General features: G+C 42.6%; 2 protein-coding genes and 1 non-coding gene across 8 annotated transcripts in view; all 3 read left to right on the top strand.

The window, feature by feature from the left end:
* The first annotated feature begins 429 nt into the window (after positions 1-429).
* On the top strand, positions 430-10918 carry RBMX (RNA binding motif protein X-linked). 5 transcript variants are annotated; one of them, XM_058032477.1, is made up of 9 exons: positions 430-494; positions 1727-1853; positions 2051-2157; positions 7568-7739; positions 8811-8927; positions 9279-9393; positions 9510-9635; positions 9712-9815; positions 10320-10918. In XM_058032477.1, the coding sequence occupies exons 2-9, from the start codon at positions 1745-1747 to the stop codon at positions 10625-10627; spliced, it is 1158 nt and encodes a 385-aa protein (XP_057888460.1). In that variant the 5' UTR covers positions 430-494; positions 1727-1744; the 3' UTR covers positions 10628-10918. The 5 variants fall into 5 exon arrangements, with proteins under 5 accessions (XP_057888460.1, XP_057888463.1, XP_057888459.1 ...); XM_058032480.1 differs by having other exon boundaries at positions 447-494; positions 1724-1853; positions 9727-9815; XM_058032476.1 differs by having other exon boundaries at positions 447-494; positions 1724-1853.
* On the top strand, positions 1906-1977 carry LOC131088750 (small nucleolar RNA SNORD61). Its single transcript, XR_009115167.1, has one exon. It is a non-coding gene; the product is annotated as a small nucleolar RNA SNORD61 (small nucleolar RNA).
* An 8594-nt stretch (positions 10919-19512) lies between the features above and the next one.
* Positions 19513-27253, top strand: part of ARHGEF6 (Rac/Cdc42 guanine nucleotide exchange factor 6) — a 37204-nt gene continuing 29463 nt past the window's right edge. Inside the window, exon 1 of one of the 2 annotated variants that reach the window (XM_058032352.1) lies at positions 19513-19574. The gene's annotated coding sequence lies outside the window, so the exon portion shown is untranslated. Of the gene's footprint in view, positions 19575-24277; positions 24339-27253 lie in introns of those variants that run through there. The other variant, XM_058032353.1, reaches the window with a different exon arrangement.

Here is a 27253-nt window from a genome sequence, read left to right as displayed (position 1 = left end):
CTTGAATAGCCCCAGCTTCCATGTCCCTCCTCGTAAGAGGGACGCTCCAGACATCTAATCATTATTGTGATGATTACTATCTTCAGTAGCTCCTTTGTCGTGCTGAGGAGTCCAGAACGACACAGCACTACACATGGGGCCTCAATCCTGGGGACATGGGGACGAGGCACAGCCGGCAAACAAAGCTCTATCCCTCCTTTCGCAAGGCGCACTCCCGCTGTTCTCCCGCCGCTCGCGGCCCGCGGCCCGCTCCCCGCTCCTGGCAGGACGGGACTCCTCGCCCCTGTGGCCCCGTCCCATCCGGGCCCCGTTGTCCCTCGGCCGCGACGGGAGCCTCGCACCGGCCGCGGGGGGTCTCGGGAGCCTCCTACCGGGCTCGGCGCTGCCGGTGCCGCCGCATCCGGGGCTCCGTCCGGCAGGTGACGTAAAGCTATAAAGGCCCGCAGCGCCTTTGTTCGCCCCCATTGCGCAGTTGCAGATCGGCGCGGGCGGAGGTGAGCGCTGCTGCGGGCTAGGGCTCTGCGGGCGGCACCGCAGGACGCTGCGGAGACCCGCGGCGAAAGGTCCGTGGGGCGCGGGCCGCGTGGCGCGCTGCTCGCGGCGGAACAGAGGCACGGCGGAGCCGGGCCCGGCCCGCAATCCTTCCCTGCCCGGCTCCGGTTAAGACGGTGGGACCCCCGCCGTTGCGGTGGGGCGAGGAGGGTCCTGGCTGTGTGAGGCGCGGTGTCCGCCATTTTATGTGCGGGGGTTCTTGAGCATCCCGGGGGAGGGCGAAGGGGGCATGGCGGGCGCGCCGCGGCGATGTGTGCGGACGGGCTTGAGTCGCGCGGTGGGTGAGTGCCGAGGAGGCCGCCGGCGCGGGGCCGGAGCGGAGCCGCTGCCAGAGGTGGCCGCCATTTTGTGGCGGTGCCTGAGCCCGCGGAGGGTCCGACGCCCCCCGTGCTCACCGTGCCCGGAGCGCGGCTGAACCCTCGCCCCGTGCGGCCCGGCTGGGCCTCGCCGCGGCTCCCTCGGGGGTGCTTTGTCCGCGCTCCCGCGAGTGCCGGAGCTGGCGCGGGCCTTCCCGCCATCGCGCTGGAGACACGCGGGCAGCGCTTGTCCGCAGGCGCCGGGCGGCCTGCCAGGCACGGGGGCTTTGGCTTTGTCTTCGGCTCTTGGGCTTTTTTCTTTTTAAGCCCTCCCGCCCCCGCGACTGTAGCAGTGGCATTGCTGTGTAGAACTGCAGTGGTGGTCTGGTGTCAGTTCAGCTTCTCAAGTTGTGTAGGCCAGGACTTAAGCATAGGCTCCATGTACTTTAAATAATACAAAGAATGAACTTAATTTAAATACACTGACCTAAGATGCTCTGAAGAGTTAACAATTTTGTATTATGTTGACGTATTAAGCAAATTACTTAAAACGTCCAGGACAAAGGGAGCAGCACTTCTGGAAGAGTTTTCACATTCACCAGTATTGCTTCATTTTAACAGTGCCTTGTTCCACTATTCAAATTTCTATTTAATATATCTTAAATACATTATATAATGTGAAGAAGTAACTGTTAATACTACTTCGAGTTGCTTCCACTGCAAAAAATTGTAATTACTTGATTTTTTTTACCTCATTTTTCTTACCTAATATCTTTCTAAAGAAAATTTGCTTGCACGTTTGAGGACAGAAGTAATTTATATGAAGTCACTATTGCAGTATGATATTTTGTTAATAATGGCCTCATTCTTTTTAGTAGGTCATTCACAGAATCAAAATGGTTGAAGCAGATCGTCCTGGGAAGCTGTTCATTGGGGGCCTGAACACAGAGACTAATGAAAAAGCCCTTGAGGCTGTATTTGGCAAATATGGACGCATTGTTGAAGGTAAAGAGAACTTTTCTTAAGATAGCAATAGTATAAAACAAACAACAACATAGCTGTGATGACTTTTTGGCATTGATCATCTGAAATGATGGTGCTTACATGTCCTCTAAGAAGTTCTGAGCTTAAAAGGTTAAATAAAGGTTAAGTGTTCCTTACCAGGAATTACAGGGAAGGCTGATGTGACTTTGTTTCTGCAGTCCTTTTGATGAAAGATCGGGAAACAAACAAGTCCAGAGGATTTGCATTCGTCACGTTTGAGAGTCCAGCAGATGCAAAAGATGCTGCCAGAGATATGAATGGAAAGGTAGGAATTAAGACCATTTATGCGTTGCACTTGCTACTGACCAGGACAGTTAATCTTCGGGGTAAATCAACTGGTAATAAAAGTTGGAAAGAGCATGGATTAAAAGATCGTGGAGACAAGTTGTGACTTTAAATTCAACAAAATGTCTCTGTCTCCGTGTTTCTCCTGTTCATGGATTTGCTGATAGAAAATGGAAGTCTGGCTGGCAGTCAGCTATGCTCTCTTTTCTTATTGTTCCTTAATCGGTGATGGAGGAATCAGCTCTTCATTCTTGCATGTTTTAATAATGATTTTTGGGTTAATTTTCCTTTTTGATCATATTTGAATGCAGTACTGTGTAAATTACTTCAGGGAAGTGACTTACCTGAAAATTATTAATTGTTCCTTTAACATGGGTAACTGTGATTTCCCTTGAGTGCTGGAGCATTGATGAGCTATCTGGTATTCTGAGTATATTCTCCTGCATTTGGGCCTTGCATCATTGATCTGCTTGGTCTGTGTGAGGGGCGTCTTTCTAGTTTACGTGCAATGGCTTTGCAGTTAGCCAGCAACCGAATTTGTTCATTTACGCCCTAAAATGCAAGGGTGTAGCTTTAGGAGCAATAAGATATGTATTGTCTATAAAAATAAAAATATAGGCATTTGCAGCACAGGTTCCAAGATAATACCAGGATAGTTTGTCAGAGAATTGTAGGCTGCTGTAATCTGTATCTGTTGTGGCACGTGCTTGAAAAGGTAGATGTAAGTTGGCAATTTTTTGGTAAACAACTCCTTATCTTTATAAAGGTGCTGTCCCTTCAGGAAAGCCATCTTAGATCTCTTGAATTGCAGACTCTGGTTTTCCCTGCATTCTGTGAATGATTGTGTTTAGGTCACACTGCACTGGCTTTGTAAGCAGTGTCTCTTGAGATGCCATTCAAGTAAAGTGAAGAAACATCGAGTGATTGTGATTGACACTTGGAATTTTGGTATGTTTGTCTTGTTTAAGAAGTTGAAAGAAAAATATCAGTTGTTGCAGTCAGTAAGTAAAACAACTTTAGGAATAAGAAAGAGCTTTGTGTAGTGTTCATAAACACAAGAGGTTCGTAAAACCTCTTGTTATTTGTGTTATAGCAGGGTATGTGTTATAGAAGGATAGTGGGTTTTCTTCTCCATGGACTGATGTTTCTGGATGCTTTATGACAATCTTATCACAATTAGGGTTATTCTCTTAGAAGACTTCCTTCCCTTTTAAGCAAGCTAGTAGTTTTGTCAAGGCAGAGAGTGGCAAATTCAGATGACGTTCTTTCTATACTAGCCTAAACATCTGTCAGGGTGCTCCTTTTATTGAATTTTATTTCTCCACTGTCTAGTTTGCCACAGTTCTGAAGACTTGTTTACTGCCGTGCTTAAATAATTTATTTTCTCTGAAATGGTCATTGAGTACTCACATAAGGTAATTTCAAGGACCAATAGGCAATTGTCAGACTGAAAGGAATTCAGTCACTAATCTGTGTGTTTGTGGAGTGCACGTTGCAAATCAAAATCCCTCTGAAAATAATCACCAGCTGTTCTACATCTTGAATGTTGAGGCCCGTGTTTGGTCACATTGGAAATATTTGGGACAATACTGCTTGGTAAAGTAGCTAAATGAGACAATGTGTGTGGCTGAGGTTATGTCAACTTGTTCTGGAATGCACAGTCTGCGTTTTTGGCAAGAAATGCTAGAAAGGACGGCCTTGTGGATCATCGTTCTCGTGGGTTTGTCTTCACTATAAATCTAGAAGTACCTTCATCTGCTTTGAAATTGGAACAGCAAACAGTATATAAAAAGAACATTCTCAGATGGGATTTGCTCTAGAATGTCTTCTGGTCCTACTTGCTTTGACCATGGATATGAAAGATATTCATGCGGTGGTCTCTCCTTCTCATCTTCAGGAAGCCTTCTGGACAGCAGGTACTGCTTGTATTCCAAAAAGACTCTGCATTCAAGGTCTGAGGGAAGAGCAGTGTTTAAAGCCTGGTGTGAGAAGAGGCAATTGTCATAAATCACAATTTGAAGGTGTCTTTGTCCATTTGGAAAAGATGAGTTGGAGCATTCTTGAGATTCTAATTCTGCTGAGAAGCTGCAGCAGAAGCACTGGGCAGACTGCAGTTCAAGCAGTCTGTAAGGAGTTAGGTGATCTGTCTGGCTGGGGGAAGAGTTCTGCATTGCCTGTCTGTTGCTCATTCTGTCATCCCAAAGGAATTTGAAGTTGTAGCCAGTAGAAGAGGCTGACTCCAATAGATTCTGCAAGAATGAATTTGCATTTGATTTTTATTTTGCAAATGTTTATGAAAATATATGCAGAGTTTTGCACCAGTTTGGGTGAGGGGTATTATGTGAACAGCTATATTTCACTATACTGAGACAAGCATAGACTAGTCAAAGCGTTGAAGCGTTGAAGATCAGTTTGTCCTGCAGAAAGAGATCACAAGATAATTATTTTAGAGTTGGGATGGAGATTTTTCACTTCAGTTACTTTGTCTTCTAAATTCAATCAATGCTATGATGTCTGTGCAATGCAAAATAAATGGAGAAGTACTTAATAGCAGCTTACTAGCCTTAAGAAGAATCTTAATTCATGGCTGTCAAGTCTCCATCCTGATGCCACAAAATGAACATGCTTACCTGGACATAAATGTGGATACTTTCCAGTCTGTAATGGTTGTTTGGTGCAGTGGGCTGTTCTCATGACATTCTGATTCTGCATCTTTAAGATGAAATGGATAATTAAAGAGAGGATATGACCTTAGGCAAAGGGTCAGGACAAACCAAAGATTTTATTCCAGTGTAGACCTGCCAAGCCAGCTGGTCTGTGTTAAGAGGACGGAAGCAGATGCTACAATCCCTCCAGCGTGAATTGTACTCAGCACTATAGAAGATTGTTTAATTGACAGAAAGTGCTTCCTGTTCTTTTGGGAAGAAGTGATACAATGTACAGAAGCTTGACCTCTTAAGAAATGGATCTTCATTTCTTGGATATATATGGCAAAATATAACTCACTTAACGTGCCATCGAGGAACATGGGGAAATGGAGTCATTGCAGCATCAGCAGCGAAGTGATCCATTGAAGAGGAAAGCCCTGTGCGGTGCTAGGACCAGCTTCATGCGAGTTATTGTAACAGTTTCTTTGAAATACTTGATTTCTTGCCCCACTCCCAAAATTAAGCAAATTTCATTAATCTTTTCTGTTGAAATGTGGAACAGTTTGCAGGACAGTTCTCTAATTGTGTTTGGTTGAAATTCCCTGTCTCACTTTACAAATATGTACAGATTATTCATTTCACACATAGGAGACTTTTATTGCCAAACTATTACTGTCCTAAATTACTTGTAGCTTAAATTATTTCCATGCTTTTTAGCACCAAAGTGACTTTACTTTCTGGTGCTCATATCGTATTAAAAATGCTTCTATAACACTCAAAATCAAGGTTATAAAAATAAGCTACTGAGTGTTCATGTTGACAGCTTGTGCTTTGAGCTCATTGAAAAAACTTCCTTATTTTGAGATGGGTTGTGTGACTTTTATGTTTGGTGAGGTAAGACCTTTCTTTGAGCTAAGAAACCATAAAATGTCCCCTCTGCTTTGAAATAGGACTAACTTCAACAAATATTTTCTCGTTAGCAAAAAATACATTCTTGTATCTAGTGAAAGGTCTTTCTGGACCTATGGAATAGCTTTTTAAGACTATTTCTGTAAAGCAGTGTGCAAAGAAACAATCTTTTGCCAAGGTAAGATGCTTAAGTGCAAGGCAGAAGAAAATAGGAGGAGAAATTACAAGGAAAACTGTGCCTCCTACCTAACAGAAATGATAGAATTTAAACCTAGCATCCAGGTTTTCAAAACCCATGCTTGCAGAAGGGGACAGTGTTTGCTTTCTAAACTTAAAACAAGCTGTCAAGACTATCCATGAAATGAAGGACAGCAGTGGCCATAGCAAAGCTTAAGGCTTCAAGCTCTGTTCATGCTTGAGAAGGATGAAACTCGAGGATTAATTGCAATGGCAAATCATATGATGCAAACTGAGAAGTTCCAGTCATTAGAGTGGATATTTCAGTTTGTCATGCCAAAAGGCTTTTTGAGAAACCTTCCATAAGTAAAATATTGCACTAAGTCAAAGCCAAGACCAATATGATTTTGCTGGTATTTCTTACTTTTTTTTCCCTCACAGTGGATCAAGTTGAACCTGTGTATGTACACTCAGGTTTTCAAACAATCACTACAACTCTGAGCTGGCAAAATACATCCACCATTACAGTGAATTTTCAGAGAGCTAGGTTTTGACAGAGAACAAAAAATATTCAGTGCTTCTATAAAATACTATTAGCAGTGTAGATAAAGACATTACTAGCAGTCTAGCAGTTAAATTCGTTCATTTATTGCAGCAAAGAAGTGCAATGAACAACACCTTCTGCCCGATAATTAATTGTCATGGCAGTTAAATATTTAACTGCTAAAAAAGGCAAATAAATCATGTTTGCCAGGATAGGCATGGAATAACCTAATTTTAGCAGGGCTTGTGGTCTTGATTGTGCTATAATAGCCAAACATGTGGCATTTGAAGATCATCCAGAAATTTGATTAACTAGGTTGTATTACTGAGCTTGTTAGTACCTGCTCACGTTTGAGGTATATTGGCTGCAGAGTTCCTGGTATTGCAGATCTGTATTCCAGCAAAAGCTTCTACTTTTTTCATACCACAAAAAAAAAAAAATACAACCACGCAACAGAACCCACAAACAAAAATACCCCAACCACAAAGCGCCTTCCCTGTGGAAAAGCAAGTAATAGAGTAAATTGTGACAGTCACCTTGATTGAAAACCCATCTTGAAACACTAGAAAAAAGAGGTGAATTGGCTTACTCAGTCTGCTGTGTAGATGCTGAAATTGCTTCTAAATACTTCAGTGATCACCGTTTTATCAGGACGTCAAGAAAATGTGCTAAACGGCCTCCCCATTGCCAGAAATTCCGACTGAAGCTAAGTTACCTTCAGCTTAATCTTTTAACTACAGGTGCACTCCTAGTTTGGTACAAAAGTACATGGCAGTTGAAAGTAAATTGTAGATCATATATCATGTTTCATTTACAGAATAAATGACGTGGGGCTGCCGTAATCATTGGACACTTGTGTTTTCACTAAAAGACCTTTCTGATGCTGCTCTGTGGGTTTTTTGCCATCAATACCACAAGAATGAAGTACTGTAGAAATTGAAATTAGGCCCAACATGCTGCTGAGTACTTGGGGACTAATACTGAAGACTGAAATCAGTTCTAGAATTGCTCTAACTTATAAAATGGAAGCCCTATAAATAGTGAAGCAAGAGGGGCTTGATTTAAGAAATACAAACATGACTGAGCAGTAAGTAAAGCAGCTTCTTCTTTAGTCATTAGATGGGAAGGCAATTAAAGTGGAACAAGCAACCAAGCCATCCTTTGAAAGTGGTGGTAGGCGTGGGCCACCACCCCCTCCCCGAAGCAGAGGTCCTCCCAGGGGCCTTAGAGGCGCAAGAGGCGGAAGTGGCGCGAGAGGACCACCTTCAAGAGGGAGTCACTTGGGTATGTATTGACCTCTCTCATTATACACTTCGACAACACAAGACCAATCCCATTGGAAGATGACAATAATCCTACTGGAAAAAAAAAAGTCAAACACCTGAATAGTGCACTCCTTGTTCTTTATTAAAATGATGAAATACGATCTCGGCAGTTTAGTCAAAGTTTTGATTAGGCAAGTACACCTTAAGAAAAGGCTTTCAGATGTGAAGATTCCCTTCTACAACTAACACTCCACTTGACTTTTGCCTATGAAAGAAAAGCAGAACTCCTGCCTTGCACGTGAGAAAGGAAGCTTTCTGGTATTCAAGTTGAAAAAGTGATTCGCTACCACCAGGGAAAGGGAACTGCCTTTCATTCTTTATAGCAAAAGAGGTCTAAACTGAGAAAATTGTAGGGCTGATCCTTCCAGATCAGAGTGAGAGGGCAGCTAAACCTTTTTTGTTAAGTTGAAGCATTCCAAAGTACATTACTTGATACTGGATATTCATTAAGATACAGCTATTTATTCAGACTTTTCAGTATCAAAACAAAACTCAATTAAGTAGCAAACAGTACCTGAGGTGTAACAGTAAAAGCTGTAAGACAGGAAAAAAAACCCTGGAAATAGTGAAACTTCTGTCTTGAAGAGTCTGTGTAGTAGGTTCTGCAAACTCGGTAGTAGTGCCTCTGTTCCCTCTCTGTAGGCTCTTCTCTAGTACATCCCCCCCAAGTAGCTCTTCTGAGAACAGTAACTTGTTAAGCATTTAAGCTGTGACTGATTACAGGTATCAGCTGTCTTTTTCCTTTGTGTCACACCCTGTAGCATTCGGAAAAGTTCTAAAAGACAGTTCTTGACAGGAATTTAGGCTGTGGGAAGTTTGGCTCTCAATTCTGCCAGTAGCATTTAAAGTGGCTAGAAAACAGGAGAAGGTCTAGTTTTAGAGGTTTAGACAGGAGAGGACTAGTTTTAGATGTTTACTGTTGATCATGTAGTGGTAATAATGGCACCTTTAGGTTGTCGTAGTTCAGGCTTTAAGAAAATGCAGGTGAGTATCACAGAAATAATAATTGGTTCGTGGCTTCTCCTTCTAGGGTCTTCTCGAGGGCCACTTCCCATGAAGAGGGGTCCACCTCCACGAAGTGGAGGCCCTCCACCTAAAAGATCTGCACCTTCAGGACCAGTGCGTAGCAGTAGCATGGGAGGAAGAGGTGAGGACTTCCTGACTAAATTAATTGCTTGGTCAGCTCTAGAACCTTAGTCTTCCCTTAGGAACTGGTGCAAATCATTGATTCGGACTTCAGTTTGCTGTGGGATGATGTACTATTCCTCTAACCTTTGGTTCCTTTCAGACCAGTATAATTTTGTAGCTGTTGGGAACAATTTGGTGCAATTTGAATATGTTTTGTCTAGTGCCGCTTTAAAATTGTACAAGCAGAAATGTAAAGTGTTCTAAATGTAGGCTCTGGAGATATTATTAAATTGCTTTAAGCTATTTGTTAGCATTTGCCTTGAATGTTCTGCATGGCTAAATGCTAATTAAACGGACTGTTTCTTTGAAGCTCCTGTGTCACGTGGAAGAGATGGTTACGGTGGTCCTCCACGCAGAGAGCCAATGCCATCACGGAGAGATGTGTACATGTCTCCAAGGGATGATGGCTACAGCACTAAAGATGGGTAAATTCTTCTACTGTTTTATTTTAGTGAACTGGTTTTTGTTTGGAGAAGGATATTGATTCCAGACCTTCTGTGGTAGAACATGTAGCTAACATCTCAGTTTTTGTTCTTTGTAGTTATTCAAGCAGAGATTATCCCAGTTCCAGGGATACCCGGGACTACGCACCACCTCCACGAGACTACGCATATCGTGATTATGGTCATTCCAGTTCACGTGATGAATACCCCTCCAGGGGATATAGGTACCTACTGTTGGAGTTTTCTCCCTGTCACTTTATTTTTGCTGTAATGTCAGTGATTTGTACTAAGTCTTAGTAGTCTTTCCTCCTATAGCGATCGTGATGGATACGGTGGTGGACGTGACAGAGACTACTCGGATCATCCAAGTGGAGGCTCCTACAGAGATTCATATGAGAGTTACGGTAAGAATCCATTTTGAGGATCATATAAACGTACAGATGTCATAACATCTGACTTTGACTAGGTTGCTTGTGTTTTAGGGGGAAGTGGCACAATTTTTTTCCCCTACAGTGAAAGTGCAGTTGTTGGTTATCATTTGATCGTCTTTTTAATAAACTGTAAGCTAAAGAAGCAAAGTCTACAGTTCAGAATGACAGCTGTCTCTGGAAAATATGGCTGAATTTCTTCTCTAAAATAACAAGCTGTACTGGAATATCCAGTTAAAGAGCCTGCCTGAATAAACAAACACCGTCTTCATTCCTTCAAAATCTCTAAATCCACTCACTGCCTGATATGCAATCCCCACTTAAAATACCATTAGAGTGGCAGATTATATTAAGACCATCTCAATACATATAAAAAGAGTAGCAGTAAACATTTTAATACATCAATTCTGTAAATTCAGATTTGAAATTGTTCTATATAACTTATGGTGTTGCCATATTACCTGACCGTTGACCCTGCAGGTAACTCACGTAGTGCTCCACCTGCTCGAGGGCCCCCGCCATCATATGGTGGAAGCAGTCGCTATGATGATTACGGCAGCACACGAGATGGATATGGAAGCAGAGAAAGTTACTCAAGCAGCAGAAGTGATGTCTACTCAAGTGGCCGTGATCGTGTCGGAAGACAAGACAGGGGTCTTCCCCCATCCATGGAAAGGGGCTATCCACCTCCTCGGGATTCTTACAGTAGTTCAAGCCGCGGGGCGCCCAGAGGTGGTGGCCGTGGTGGAAGCAGATCCGATAGAGGTGGAGGCAGAAGCAGATACTAAAAACACTCTTAAACTTTTGGACCAAGACAGATTATTTCTCAAATGTGGAAGCTGTTCTATCTTTACTACCAGAGGACTACTAAAAAGAAAAGTTGTTTTTAACCTTTTTTTATTGTTGCCTGTTAAGTTTTTCCCTCCATGACTTTTATGCTTTTGTGAGAAAAGTTGAAACAATGTTTAATATCATTTCAAAATTGTTAACATTTCTTTCAGAAAGCAGATGTTAAATGTATAAGCTTGAGCTGTGTACTAGTGTTGTAATTTTCAAAGTAAAGTTTCCCTGAAATGCCACACTTCCATCTGATTTTCGTCATGAATGGAACAAGCTGTTCTTAAGATCTTCCGCACAACATCCAACCATCTAACATGGAGATGGATTGCTCTACATGTTCAGCATCTCATTCTGAAAGTATAGCTTGTGATTTGGAGGGTGGTGGGGATGATTCCACATAAAGCTCAGTTATGCCTAGAATTTGAAGTCACAGTATTCCCAGTACAAAATGCCTTCAGATCCTTGTGTAAAGAGAAATAGAGGATTTCATTCACTTAAGCCAGAAAAGCAAGTGGATAATACTATATTCTGCCTTCCTACTGTTTCATGGGGAGTTTAAAAAGATCTCCCTTGCAAAAAAAATCATGTTCGTGTAAGTCAGCTACAAAATACTGTTAAAAAAACAACAATCTGCAAACCATTGACCAATTCCATCAAAGAAGCTGCAAATCGATGCTTACTCACACTGTTTCAAATTTTTGCAACTCTGTAGTGTTTCACTTTTAAAGGAACATCTTTGATTCCAAAGGAGAAAATAAGATAAGCAAAGAAGTCTTTCTCTCCAACTTCTGAAAGGCTTATGGCTTCCTAAAATAAGTGAATCTTTCAGCATTCCACAGCTGATTAAGAGCATCAAATGCCTGTGAAACAGCAAAGATGGTAAGCAAAGCAAACTAGTTTTTCAGTCTAAGTCAAAATTGAAACAAGTTAACTTCTTCTAGTACAGTAAGACAAGCTGCATGTAATGGCAATGGAAGTGCTGTATAGATTAAAGAAAAAAAGGAAAATAAATTCCCCAATACATTAGAAATTCTCCAAATTCAACAATCCTTGGATAAAAGCATTTGTGGCACCAGTTTTGAAACTAAAGCTGTAATCCAGCTCACTGTAGACACAGTATTGCCATGTAGCATGGGGAGGGGATATTTTGTGACCAGTATGTCTCAGTGAAGATGCTTAAAAAGGCTGCATATGCAGCATATTAACAAAATTTAAACCTTGTGAAGTGAGGAATTGGTTTAGGTTGAGACATATCAGCTCAACTATTGGGAGTTGGAAGCAAGAAATGCAGACTTGATGTTTAGTTAGATGCCTAACTCTGTTTAGTTTGATGCTGCGTTGCAGGGATACCCAGGGATGCATGTGGCAGAGTCTGTGGCAAGTTGTTATAAGTTGGGTGAAGCCATGAAGTTCAAAAGAGCCTTGAATATAGTAAACATGAAGACCTCCAACTAAAAAACCAAACCACAAACCCAAAACCTTTGTACTACTGTTTAGTCCTCAGTAAATTTTGTTGTTCAACTTATGGATTTAACATGGCAGTGCACCATTGAAAAGGAATGAGAATCCATAAGCCACGCAACCTTTCTCTAAGCCATTCCAGTTCATTCAAAGCCAGTGAGTGAATCCTCCACCATTTAAAGAAGTAGTAAAAACTTACAACTGAATAATCTGCAAACAAAACTTGTGCTATTGTTTTGAAATGGGGGCAATTACTGTAGGTTAGCTTGTGCTGTAAAACATTTTTCTCAATTTGTTGTATCTTCTCTTAATTGCAGGGGGATAACTTCTAGAAGATACCACTGAAATAGTGCTGGTTCATCTGTTGACAGCAGATATGAGTGGTGCCTGTACCAATACATAAGGTAAATATTAAACCAGTGTAATAGCTGCAAGGATGTTCCCTGGTCATTGCGTTCGTAGGTTTGAATGGATGTTCTTCATGGCTAAGTGTTGTTTTGACTTCTGTTTAAGTTTTGGAGGAGGAGGCTTAAGAAGGCTTTATAAATCAGCTAGTTTGGGAATGGCAGCAAGACACTACTTGTCTGCAAAAATGGCCAATTTGAGTACAGCTAAAGAAAAGTCATGTGGCAGAAAGTGCTGAGCATGAGTTTTTATAAGAGCAGACCTTAAAAATCAGAGTTGTAATAATAAATGTTAGTATTGACATTTAATTTAATCCTGTTATATGTACAGGATTAACAATTTTAGTGAGTATAATCTTGGATTAGGAATTGATCTCTGTAGAGGTCCTGGGATTAAGCTGCAGACTTCAGGTGCCTCCAGAATGGTTTGAGACTGTAGAACAGCTGTGTTTCTTGGCTCTAAATCCTACCCTATTAAAATAATTTTTCAAGAAGATTGAAGAGCAGCAGTCTTTTAATTTTATGTGAAAGTGTGACTTGCTCCTATTTCTCTGAAAACTCAGAAGAAAAAAAGTAGTAGTGGCTGTCATGTTAATCTAGCTTTCTGGAAAATAAAAATTCTCTACTAAATAATTGCTAGTAAAAAAATGGAAGTAATTTAGAGTGTGTGCAGAATTTGACAAAATCTAGTACAGATTAAAGGAAAATGACAACTACCTTTTCCGAGAGAAGCATTTATGTAAAGAGGCATGTGTACTGCCTTATGTAATTCTTTATTGAGTCTGTAAATGTAAGAACATTTTTTTTGCTTAGGTTCTACATTCAAGAGCCAACTTTAAAATGGTAAAAAAGCTGTAGTTTGTATAGTTGGTCTATGTGATAGCTGGTCACTGTTACCAGGGAGATTCTATCTCGTGGTAAGGATAGATTCTGTTGTATACTGCATGATGTTTGTAGCCTCAGTTGGGCTACGATTCATTCTCCCTATAGAGTGTCAGTAAATGTGCAATGCCCTTGTCAGAAGATGCTAATAATGTTTTATAAATACTCCTGATAAATTGCTGACCTTACCTTGATAATAAAGGAAAACTATGCTTTGTTTCAGGGTACTGGAATGTGTTTCAGATAAAATACAGAATCATCACGAGTGTTTTCTGTTCAGGGGATGCATGTAGTTAAGTAAAACAGAAGCTACTGCCCTATTAGCTTTTTATTTTTCTGATGCTTGATAAAATTTCAACCAGCAAATGCTGTCCTTTTCTTTGTTTTCCTTTTAAGATGTGGGTGTTGAAGTATTTAAATTAGAGTCTTAGTGAAAGGACCCTTCACAATAGGTGTTTCTAAAGGTTATGAAAACGGAACCTTTTTCATTCAAAAATCATTGATGTCACTAGTGTGCCACTAAAGTGGATTAGGGAAATAGGTTTAAAAGTAGCGTTTCCCCTTTATTTCCCCAACCACCTGCAAAAAACCACAAGGAGTCAGTTTTTAAATTTATAGTTTGACCCCGATGGAGGTCTTAAATTCTCTAATGAAGAGATGAAATGCTGTCTTTAATGCAGCGTTCTAAGAGCCTTTAAAAGATACTGACAAATCATCATACAGCCTCTGTCAGAGTGTTTTAAACTTCATGTATATGCACCTCAGTTCTCTCTGTTAGCTGGAAAGCTGAAGCTTAATTATTCTTGACAAGTGAAAAAGCTTCCCTTTGTAAAAAAAAAAAGTGGTTTTTTTTCAGTTTAGTAAATCTGTTGTGACCATGTTGTAATAAATACTGGTATTAGAGACAAAAGCACACTCCATCAGCCTTGTCTTCAGCTTCTAAATGTTTTCAGATTCTTAGCAGGCATGGTACCAATGTTAAGGGAGCAGTAAATAGATCTTGTGGCAAGGAAGGTAATAATAGCCTTGTGGAAAATCAGGATGTAAATGGAATTGCCAGCTGTATACCTTCCCGTGATTACAAGTTTGATTTTATTTATAGCACATTAACTGTATATATAAAATGAATTCAAAGATAATCTAGCATTTTTGTCTGTTGGCTTCTGAGAGGGTACTAACTTGCATTTCCTTTTTCCAGTTACAGTGAAAGGTGAAGGTGGCAGTGCAGCAGTGGATGTGCATTGGAGAATCAAAGGATAACAAATCACAACTGATACAGCCTGGCTTTTGAGTGTAGTGTTGCCCACCATTTTCTAGAGCAATGTGTAAGCATTCTGGAGTTGCCTTTGAAAGTAGCACTACCAATATCTTGGACGTACATAAAATTTATGGTGGAAGCCAACTGCTGTCTGCCATAGCTTGCACCTTCCAACAGTCCAGAGTGAGCTGGTTCATTGCTCGTTGCACACACATCCTACAGCAGCGAAATACTTTGGTTGCATTTTACACGTATGCTTGCCATTTATGCTGGTAAAAACAGCAAGTTATACAGAAGTAAGTCTTAGTGTACTTGAATACAGAGGACTTCACCAAGAAACTACGGAAAGTTCTGCTATATTACATTAACAGTTTTGTCCCAACCTTCTGGATGAGAGGAAGGGAATATTGCTGTGCTGAGACAATGTTAGTGATGAATGGCCAGAATAATTAGTGTTCCTCGATGTACACTGGACATATTGGTGCTTCCTTCAAAACTTTGTCTTGATTTTGATGCATTTTTCTCTTACATACATGTTGATGGGCCAATGTATGTGAGAGGAATCCTCAGGCATTGGTATTTCATGTAGAAAACTCATAAACAATAATGGATAATAAAATATAAAATAATACTGATAAAATAATACTGACTTCTGATAGACATAAACTGATCTCATTTAAACAATCCTCAGCTCATGAGTGACTGAAGAAGAAAAAGCATGCATACCTTGTCTAGAGATTTACAACTTTGTTTGGGATGAGGACATCACTTCAAATCTCAGTTAGGGGCTGCAGATTCTAGGAGTAAATCTGTGTAGCAGATTGGTAGAATTGCAGTATTTCCCAGGGCAAATAAATTTACTGTTAACAAGAATTATGGGTTTGGGGTTTTATTGTCTAATTTAAAAGAAAAACATATTCTTGGACACACTTGGATGGTGGTCAAGATCACTAGTGTTACATCTTGGGAGTTTATTGTTACAAAGTGATCTCAGTATCCCTTCTGCAAGAAGGAGTAACATTCTGTACTATTTTCAGCATTAGCTTAGTGTTGAGCGCTGCTGTTCAGGCTGAACTGGATCGTTCTTCCTAAAGTGTAATGCCAAAATGGCAGCTACTGTATGATCAGTTCCTGCCTAAAATCCTACTTAATGAGAATGTACCCTGATCTACAGTATTAGCTCATGCAGAGAGTCAAACTTTTCATTGAAAGCCACCAGTTGAAATGTATCAGTAGATTCTGCAGCAGACAAATACTTCAGTTCTGTTCCTTGTATTTTCCCTCTGCTGGAAAAAAAAAGTGAATTACTTAATCGTGTGTGACTTTGAAAAGAACCACTCAAAAATGGTTTCTGAATATGTGACTGCTCATCTTACCTTGCTCCTGTTGCTGTGCTGTTCTGATGTGTATGCTGCCAGAGTCGCTTGGTTGTTGGGTAAAGGAAACTCACCCCCTTTTAAAATAACACTGGTATAAATCAGGCTGTAAATAAGATTTTAAACTAAGTTGACTCTGCAAGAGATGATTGATGATTCACTTGATTTGTTGCTGTCAGCAAATAGACAAAGGTGAAGTCTTTCCAAAGACCAGACCAGACACTTCTTTCCTTAGTGGCTCTACCTTCATACCTTGGGTTTGCCACGGGATTAATTTTGGTGTGGAAGTGGGTAAACAAGCTGGAATGTGTTTAGAAAGGACTCTAAAGGATGTGAGGTTGGGATTGAAGTAGCTAATGAAAAACTCCATACATTTTTGGACTTTGTGAATATCTATATCTGCAGATTTTTTCAAGCTGTTGGTAAGTGTTCAAGATGTGGGAAGTATTTTCATTTAATTGTAGTTGCAGACATTAATATCTTCTGGGCTGCAGCAGCTGCATGTGAAATAATCATAAAACTAAACCTGCGCATGTATACCAAAGGTTTCCTTTAGAGGAGGGAGTGGGTGAAGTACTTCAGTGTTCGGGTCTGTAACACTGACTTCAGTGAAGCAGATGTGTCATTCTCCCAGTGTTGGAAGTACTTCTATTTACATCAGAAACTGCTGTGTTCTGATGCGGTGGCTGAGGTGTCTTCTACATCCAAATGCATGTCCCCTTTGATAAATGATCATTAGTAGTTATCTTGGCTACTACAGATTTGAAAAAAGAATTATGAAATTGTGGGTAATGTATGTATTTCCTTCTGCAAAGCAATAGTGCTCATGACAACTGGAAAAAAAATCCCAAAACAACTGAATTGCCAATTAGTCATAATTTTTGAATCTTTTGCGCACTGCTCACCAAGTGCAGTGAGCTGTGATTGAGCTGTAGCCCACTTTATTCACAGTGCCTGCAGCCATGTGTTACGAATATTTCCACACTACAGAGATCTGGAACTCATCCGAGAGTCCTGAAAAAGGTCAGAATTTGTGTCTAACCCTGAAGGGACGGTTCTTATTTACTGGTGGCTCTTAAAATTGGTGCATTGGTAGGTCCCGGTACCAGTCATAAAACTTGCAAAGTACAGGCAAAACCATGCCCATTTACTGTGTACAATTTTATCATTCTGCTGCTCTGATTTTCCCCAACCCTTTAAATCATTAGTTTGGTAACACTGGGTTCTTGAAAGCTGCTTTAAGTGACAAGGGTAGGAATTGGCTCAGAACACTAACCAAGAAATTCTGGTCTCTAGGATACTTTGTTCTTGGATTTTTCATGCCATGGTGTTCCAGCTTCATCATCAACAGAATTGCTTCATTTTCCATCTGTTCTGTTGAAAGGACAGTTATAAAGATGACAGGACTTTTCTGACTTGCTGTGATAAGTAATGATGGTTAATACTGCCCAGGCAGGGTGGAAAGCTACCTTCAGTAGATCCTGCAGTGGTGTTAGAAAGGGACATCTTAATAAGACAAGTAAAATAGTGGGGAATTTTTTTCTCAGCTTTGGATGACTTAAATTCCTGACCTTTTTGAAGTTATCCAGATAAATTGTTTTGAGAGATTATCATCTCCTAAATAACCGTTTTGGATTATATGTGGACTTCTACACAGCAGTTGAAGAGAGGCATTATTCATGTGCATGTAAAGTGCATGATCAGAATTTATTTTCAAAAATGAGACAATAGAAAATGACTGTAAAAGGCAATTTTAACAACTAGGTTTGCCATATAAGGTTGAAAATCTCTATTTAGTCCTACATTCCTTCAAAACATCACCATTACGAATTCTGTTTTAACACTGGAAATTTATTGTTCTTTACAGTATTAAGAAATTTATTTCTTTGGGCAATAACCTTAAGTTCAGACTAAATTTACTAGGTGATAGGGTGCTAGCTGCCACAAGGAGGAAGTCCCTATGTGAGATATTTTGGTGTAATAACTTGATATAAAATACTTGTATTTTCAATAATTTTGCAGAGATGTAGTTAACAATCTGCTTTCCGTTTTTCCTGCTGAGTATTAGAAACTTTTATTTTGACAACAGTTTTGTACCTTTAAGTAACTTCTTTTAGTTCCTAAGATTTAGTTTCTGTACTAAGCCAAAAAAAAGGTAGTTTCACACTTGAGCTGCAGCAGGAAGATGTAATCACGGATGTGGGTTCCAGTACACTGTTGTACAGGAGAACAGCTCTGGCGGCAGAGCTCTCCGCCATGAATCCAGAAGAACAGATTGTAACATGGCTTATTTCACTAGGAGTCTTAAATTCCCCTAAGAAAATAGTGGATGATCCAGAGGGGTTCCTGAAAACCTCTCTGAAAGATGGAACTGTGCTTTGCAAACTCATTAATCGGCTTCTTCCGGGATCTGCAGAAAAGGTAATGCTTTCTGATGTATTTTGCTGTGTTGAGACAGCCCTGCTCAATGAAACCCTGCCCTGGGCATTCTGAGCCCTAGCTGCTCTGATGAGAGGAGCACAGAGCTTTAGAGAGAGGTGTTTTACATTTAAGTTTCTAATTGAGAGCCAAGTAGGATTGTAGCTTTGGTTCCTTGATTTTGTTTCTACATCCAGAAAAAAACCCTGCAAGGTTGCTGTTAATTCGCTTACCCACGTTCAGTCAGTGGCAGGAAATACTTGGCCTACCAGAGATCAGAATATCTTGATTTTTAATAGAAGGATTTGCAGTGTGTCAGTATTTACATCAATATAATTAATTACAACTGTAAATATAGTCAGTCTTTCAAAACTCTTACTGCAAAATGCTTTGTTAGTCAGTAAATGCACTGGAGAAGCAAATTGGAACAGGAATAAGCAAATAACCCTTGCATTTGTGCCATTTGGTCTGTCCCAAGACCAGCAAATCCATTGGTACTGAAGCCATGTGAATGCCTCCTGTTACAGTTTGACAAGGCATGTATTCACAGTCCAGAAGTGTGTAAGAATCTGAAGGAGAAAAAAAAAGGGAAGGAGTCCAATGAGAGATAGGAACTGGCAACACAGAAGTGAAGCTTTTAAAAAAGCAACTACACAATGGGTTCTCCACCCTGTAAAAAAGGAGCCTTTCATTATGCAGAAATCAGTTTTGCTAGCTCCTTATCTTTTTCTTACTTGTGGTGGTTTGGGGCAGCATGTTGTTAAAGGTCATCAATTTCCCACTGTCAGTTAGGGCGCTGTCATATGCTGGCATTCAAAACAAGATGCCGACAGTTTCTGTGTGTGCATCACTTCCTCCAGTGGCTTTCTTCCTGCTTCAACAGCTTGCCTGCCACCCCCACCCGCCCCCTGAAGAAGCTTCCCTAATTCAGTATAAAAGGCACATGTCAATATTCATGCAGGCCTTCTCGGTGCAGGCAATGCAATGAGATCAGTGGATTTTCTTTCTTTAGTATTGCCTGGAGCCTAAAAATGAAGCTGATTGCATCAGTAATATTCAAGAGTTCTTGAAAGGCTGCGCACTTCTGAAAGTGGAGGTAAGTCAACTTAGATCCTTTCTTTTATTGTAACATGCCAGTTTGATCAGCCTTCTCAAAGGAAGCCAGTTATCAGAGGGAAAAAGTTGGTATCTTTTGTATTAATAACACAAATCAGAGCATGGATGATTCAATATGCAGTCTGGGTAATTTGGAAACAGTGTATTAACTGTGAGCTTGACAGATTCTTATCTTTTGAGACAAAGCATGCAGCAATAACAGATCTGTCTAAACAGACTTAACCTAGACCTGTTCATATTTTTTTTTTCATTATTAGAAGGAATTGCACATTTTAGCCCTGCTTTAATGGGAAGGTGAAGTATTCTCAATACTGCACTATTTTTTCATCCCCTGCAACTGTTGTGTAAGATTCTGCAAAACATATTGTTCCTTACACAAAAAAACCCCAAAAAACAACCTAATGAAGTCAAAAGATACCTTTCTTGTGGCTGTTCCTGATCCTATCTGTGTAGATTCTTACGCTTAACCATAGCTCATATTTGCAAGATCAGAGTCTAAATGAATCACTTCAGAATTCAATTAGTTTTGCCATCAAATTTGTTACTATCTAAAGACTTTTGTGTTACACTTAAATTGCTACAGTAAAAAAAAGCCAAAAACCTGTAACTATCTTGTTTGAAATATGCTCAAGATTGTGAAAAATTTTTTTCTGAAGATGAGAAAGCAGGGACAGAATCCTTGGACATTATACAGAATATTCATGCACCACAGTGAGAAAAGTCCAACCCATAATAGCTCTGTTCCTGCATTTTTTCCTTTGAAGGTCTAAACAAGAAAAGGGCCTTTCTACTCTTTAGAGCTTTTTAGCTAAGCAGCATGAAAATGTGCTCATTCCAGAACTGTCTCCCTGGTCCTTTGTTGCCCAGTGATGCATTTCTTGGAGCCTGCTGCAGCAGCACAGTCTTAAGAGCATTTATATATATAGAGAGAGAGATTTATAATCCCTGAAGGCCTATTGCATCAGAAATCACTTGTTGCTAGTCTTCTGGTACTGACCATGTGATTTCCTCCATTTTTCTGAGTTTTGTTTTCTATTTGTAAACTAATAATAAAATGGTTGTGAGGGAAGGTATTCTTAAAAATGGGAATCTTAAACAGCTGAAAGGCAGGACAGGAGAACAGTCCTCGTCTGTTGTGCAGTGCCATCTCAAAGCTTTGAAGCTCATTCTGCAATATTGCAGTCACACTCCACAATTTTCAGATACTCAGAACAGGCAACATGGTGTGTCCATCTCTAGGTGTTCCTCTGATCCTCCATGTGTCTTTTCTTCCTTGGCTTTAATAAAGTGAAGATTTCTGGCTTTTTTCCCCTTCTGATTTATAACCCACTTCATCTTTGAAATATTCTGAGCCTTCCGTAGCTTCCCTTATGCTCATGTGCATCTCTCCTGTTTGCTGTGAGAGGAGACCTCAAAAGCTGGATAAAAACTTGAGCTTCTCTAGCTCGAGTTTAAATTTTGCAGTGAAATGACAACAATTTCTTCTTGTTTTTGTTTTTTTTTTCTTTTCCAAAATATTGTCATTTTATAACACCAAGACATGAATTTTCCTTCTTCCTAGTTCCTCTGTAGCCTCGTGTAGAAGAAGGCTCAAGGTAGGACAGCTGAGATGGTGGGCAAGACATGGCACAGGCGGAGTGCTTATGCTTCCTTCCGTCTCTTCTCCCATGTTGCCAGCTTTTCTGAGTCCTCTCAGGCAAAGCCTCTGCCATCTGTTCCTTCTAAAAGCCGCTCTGTTTGGAACATCTTGACAAGGAGACTCTAAGCAGCATTCCTACCAGTGATCTTCCCTCAAGCCTGACCCCCAGTTTGCCTTGGAAAGGGCCATTGCCCTTTAGGAAGGAGTTTACTCTGTCACATTTACTCTGGAAGCGTGTCTGGAGCATCAGAACAGGCAGAGAACCTTCTGCTTCTAAGATCTATCAGCATTTAAGTTGCAGTGATCAGGTATTAGGTAAAAGGAAGATGAGCACAGAATAGGGTTCTGTTATGCCTCAGCAACATAGCCTGAGGAAAGAGTAACATCACGAAAGGTCTGGGCTTAGTACATTTTAATTCTGTGAGAGCCATCCTGCTGCTTACCCAGACCACGGATATGAAAATCAAACCCCAGTGGTTCTCTCAAATTCTGCCCTTCTCCAAATGCCACAGTGAACTCTTGCATCTTAGATGTGATGTACCCTAGAGCTGGACCTGAGCCACCTCTGTCTTGAGACTGACAAGGGTATGCTAAGGTCAAATATTCTGTTCCTGTTGCAGATGTGAACAAAAGAGGGTATTTTGAGGAAAATGAGAATTCACAACTTCTTTTCTGGATGCTGACTTGTACAAAAGGGCCTCACCCTGGGGAATCTTAAACATGACATTAGCATGCCATCGTGGCATCCCTTGGCTTCATTGTACTCTGCCTTCCATTTGCTTTTGTCATGGGTGTTTGTGCAGCTGCCATGTAATACACCACTTCACTGGACATTGCCAGCATGCAGGAAAGTGGTCAGTGTGGAAGGCAGGGTTTCCAGCAGCTTTTGGTGGAAACTCAAGTCCCACCTCCCACTGAACAGACACTTCTTGCCAGTCTTTCCCAGTAGGAGGGAATGCATAGAGGTTACTCTTTCAGAACTACACATACGCACTTCCCTCCTACCCTTTGTTGTCCTGGTAACTCAGGAAGTGGAAGAAAGACACAGTGAGGCAAACAGCAACTTCTCTTGTTTACAGGTGCAGTGAAACATTTGGACATAGGGGTAGAAGGACACTGACCTTCCTGCTATGAGCTGGCTCCATTAAGATGAAGCCATTCTGCGGGCTGGAGGTGTGAGCTGGAAGAATCCACCTCATGGCAGAGTATAAATAACAAAACTGTTCCTTAGCTTCAGCCCAGGACTGAAGCCTGAAATCTTTTGCTCTTTCATGTATGTTAGTCCTAAAAGAGATGGCAAGCGGGGGAATCACCCCATCCTTCTAACCAGGCAAGAGTTTTAATGAGGTGAAATAATGAGAATGTGTCCTAAACTTTCCAGCAGCTTTTCTTTTCAGTGCTAGAATTTGATCCAGGTTATAAGAATATCAGTCAGCCCAGCTCTACTGAGGAAAAGGACTAGTCAAAAGACATGGGCACTTCATTGGAGCTTAGGTGTCCTTAGAGGATTCTTTCATGGTTTGGATGGAGGAACAGTGCAGAAATCCTAAATGTGCTTCATTCACACTGTGGCTTCAGCATCTGAGCTGTGTTTCTGACCCAAGAGCTGGTGCAGTGAGTGAGCGCTGCTAAGGTAACACCAGCTGGATGCTGGTGGGTTGAGGTGGAAAGTGGACAACAAAGAGTTTTGTCCTGATGGCGAGGTGCAGTCTAGTGTAGAAAAGACAGGGAAGAGATCATGACTAAAGAGAAAAATCATGGAAGGCTCCTGGCCTAGCTTGTTCTTGAGGACAAAAATGGGAACTTTGATTTTGCTGTTGACACCAGTGTGCATATAACAACAGTAGATCAATAGCTAAGCACCATTTGCTAGTGAAGAAGAACAAGACCTTTATTCAGTAGCCGTATTTTATTGTTATTAACTACAAAACTTCTGACAAGGTCTGTATTTTGTGAACTAAGAACAGTATATGCAAGATAAATCAATAGCTGGATTAACCTGGCTGTCCAGAACAATCGTAGAATATGCAGAGGACAATTACCATCACGGGCAGCACAGAGGTTTTTTGTGATATTGGAGGTGCCTGCAACCTCTGACAAACTACCTGGATTGAAGGTGTGGGAGAGCAGGTGAGAGATCATCACCCTTTTAGCTCCCCAGCCATGCACTCCCAAAACCTGCTCTGCTTTGGCTTCACTCCAAAGTGACATTACCTCTCCTAACTGGATAACATCAGAAGCAAGAGCTCCTGCCCAGCACCAACCAGCACAAGCACTGGAGAATGGGTCCGTCTGCAGTTAGAGTGACCCAGTGTACCAGAGAGCCCTGGCTCCAGGTGTGCGGCATGTCCCTGCATGGGGCTGGAACAACAGCTGGGCTTCACCCTGGATATCAGTGCAGCGCTGCATTCCCCGTCCACACTGCAGCCTGCTGGTGTGCTGAAGTATCTGAGGATTTTCCTGTTCCCTGTAGGAGAATGTTCTCCAAACAGATGGGCACAGCCAGTAGAGGATGCAGGCAGTCTCACTGCCTCAACTGAACTGTGCCCCATCTATGGGCCCTCCCGCAGTGTTTCTCTTCGCAGTGGTGCAAACCTGCTGCAATGGTGTGGGTATTCCTTTTCTGTTCTATCCTTTCCTGTCCTTTCAATTTTTCCTTTCCCCTTCCCTTTCCTTTCCCTGTCCCTTTCCCCTAATTCACTTTTTCCCTTTCCCTCCTCCCTTTCCCCTTCCCCTCCCTGATTTACTTTTCCTCCTCCCCTTTCCCTTTCTTTCCTCCTCCCTCCCCCACACCTCCGGCCTTTCTCTTCTTCCCTTTCCCATCTCTTTGCGCTTTGCTATCCCGTTCGTGCTCCTCCGGGGGATTCCCGGTGCCCCCGGCCCGCGGCCGGCGGAGGGAGCTGCGCCCGCACGGCCGCGCCGCGTCCCGCAGCGAGCGGCGGGGCGGAGCGGGGCGGCGGCGCCGCCTGTCACTTCCCTTCCCTTCCTTTCCCTTCCCTTCTCGGCGCCGCGATCCGGCTCCGGGTCAGAGCCGCCGCGGCCGCTCCGCAGCACCGCCCGCGCTGCCGCCATGCCCCGGGGCTGCGCGCCCGCCCGCCCGCCGCCGTGAGTACCGAGCGCCTCCGGGGCCCGGGGTCCCGCGCGTGTCCCAGCCGCTCAGCAGGGCTGTCTCCGCCAGCTCCCGCGGGTGTCCCCGCCGAAGGGGGTGAGGCACCGCGGCGCCCGAGCGGAGCCCCCGGAGACGGAGCGGTGCTTGTGCTCCGCGGGGCGGCCGCGCTCCCGCCGCCCGCCCGCTCTGTCTCGCCGGTGCTGGCGGAGCCGCGGCCGCGCCGCCGCTCCCGATGGAGGCAGAGGCGGGTCCGGGGAGCAGCCGGGGCAGCGAGCGCCCGAAGCGCCGCATCGCTGGGGGACGGGCGGCTCTCGCCCCTGGCCTCGGGTTTGGAGGGGTCGCGGCCGCGCCGGGCTTCGGGCTTGGCACCCAGCCGGGGGCTGTCCGACTGTGGACAGCTCGGACTCGAAACGCAGCCCGGCTTTCCCTAACTTTTCTGTGCTTCCCGTCGCGGGACTGGGATTTTGGGTGCTGATAACTTGCTAGCCGCGCCCGGGTTCGGTCTCCTGTTCTCGTCCTTCCCGAGGAGCCGGGTGCTCTGGTCGCGAAGCGCCGGCTCCTGCTCATCCCCTCGCTCGCTGCCTGTGGCGGAGGCTGGCGGTGCGGCAGTGCAGAGCTTCGCTTGCCCGGTGCGATGCTTGACGGAAACAGCCAGAGTGTTTTACCGAGGGGAGCTGCAGCCTGTGATTCTGGAAGTCAGAATAGCGTTTTAATGGAGATCCTCCGATGACAGGTGTAGATTTAAATGGGGGTTTAGCTACGTCCGCCTGATCTTCCATGTGTTAGAAGTGAAAAAGCCTTTTCTGCCTCTATTTATCTTCTAGCTGCAGCTTGTCTTTTAGCTATGAATGGAATTATCAATGAATTGTGCTGGAAAAAGTAAATTTTACTTCATAAATGAGGACTTTTTTTGTATGAGGAATTTATTCTGGAACAAGCTACAGAGTATATTTATTTACATTACAGCAGCTGACTCCACATAGCCACTGTTCCACAGTAGCTGTTCCAGAAAATTTCCCCATGAAGAAGTTCTAAATGTTATTACTTGCTTTTGGACTAGAATTTTTTTGCATATCTTTCTTCCTACCACTTTGATCTGGACTTTGTCAGCCTGATGACTCTGAGCTTACAGCATTATTCTCTGCATTGAAGGATTTGGGATGTATTTTTTCTACTTTGCTCCTTAGGAAAAAAAAAAGTGTTAATTCAAGGCAGGACTTAATTTTTCTGGAATTACTGAAGTGGAAGAAAAAGGATATGGATGAAAAAATGACACACGAGAGAGATGCATGCAAACAACCCATCCTGGCTGCTGGCTTTCCTCTTGTGCCATTCTGCAGCAGCTGCCAACGGGGTCAGGGCGCACCGGGCTCTCTGTTACCGTCTCCCTTTCCACGGAGATGGGAGCGTCGCTGCTTGGGGCTGAAGGCTGCGCTTGCACGGCGCTGCCTGTAACTGCAGGGCAGGAAAACTGGCTCCGTGCTGCAGCGGGCAGAGGGGATGGGACTTGCATGGTCCAAAGGAGCAAACCCGAGTGAGGGCAGGTGATAGATCAGCTCAGAAACTGCCCAACGTAGGTGGGTATGTCCCTGGAATGTGCAGGGCAGTAGATGCGATCGGAGCTGTGGAGCTACAGGATTAAATATTTGTAATGACAGCAAACTGTCCCCATGCTAAGCATGGATTAAATTTCTTCAGGGTAGAACATGTCTTCTATTATTGAGTAGCTGAGTCAATCTGCAAACATATTCCTAATAAAGAGCAGCCTTCATACTGTCCATGTTGGACTTTGGTGCTGCTCTGGTGTATCTGTTTAAAAGGAGGAGATGCCACCAGCAGATCCAGGGCTGTGAGAGAGGACAGTCCCCTTCCTATTTGAAATATGCCAAGCGTACTCAAGGAGCTCTGTGTGGAATGCAAGAAAGGGCTGTTTTAAAGGGCAGTCCTAGCCTAAAGGTAATTCAGACTTGTGTCCTTATTAAGCAAGATACACTCATTAGTGTGTTGGAAGTGTTTGTAATTAGATGGTGTCTGCCAGGAGAGCGTTAAAATAATCTTTCCTGTTCATTGGATTTGTGTATCTGTGGTCTCAATCTGCAAGAAATCATGTATTTGGGGATTAGCAGATGGTGCCATGGTGGTACCAACAAGAGGGACTTTTTGTAACTCTTATCTTTGCTTCATTAATGGTAAGATTTGTACAGTCTGTATGAAGTTGAGAGCGTTTTTCAGGTGTTTGAGGGGGTTGAAGTGTTTTGGAAACTCAAACTGCTTTCACTGTTCTGGTGGTGATTTCTGAAGAGTACAAGGTTCAGGTTTTTAGTCATGGAAAATAAGCCCTTGCTAACCATGTATTTCTGTTTCACCACTGAGGATTAGCAGCACCAAATTCTTTAGGGTGATTTTTTTTAATATAAGATAACTGGGTTTGTCTTCCTGTAAAAAAGTGCAAATAAACTATATATTGCAATAGCAGAAAATTCCATGTGTGTTAATTTCTGCTGTGGAAAATGTGTGTGTTTATACATAGATCTGTACGTACAGCCTCAATCTCTTCAGCTCTCAGTAACAAAAATAGGAACAAAATCTTTCTTTCCCTCAAGGCCAGCAATAACCTTCTTGGTGATTTTCAGAGGAGTCTCTGCTCTGCAGACAGCACTGATTCCTTCCCTGTTCCGAGCCTTACGCTGCAAATGCTTCTGGGCTCCCCTGCCATTCCCATGCTGCCTGCCAGGGGTGCCCCAGGAATTCTCTGGCTGTAAAGGAAATGGAAGTTGTCAGCCCTGAATGATCCTTTCCCTGCAGAGACACGGGGGCTGCCCAATCCCACTGTCACCCTCCAGCACCATGGGCGGCTCCAGCTGCCACTGTGAGATGTTTTGGGCTCGACTGACTGAGTTCATCTTTCACA

This window comes from Melospiza georgiana, chromosome 12 (genome assembly GCF_028018845.1).
Source record: "Melospiza georgiana isolate bMelGeo1 chromosome 12, bMelGeo1.pri, whole genome shotgun sequence".
In the NCBI taxonomy this organism is placed as follows: Eukaryota; Metazoa; Chordata; class Aves; order Passeriformes; family Passerellidae; genus Melospiza; species Melospiza georgiana.
Note: the sequence above shows the minus strand (reverse complement) of the source record. Positions and strands in the feature narration are given on the sequence as shown.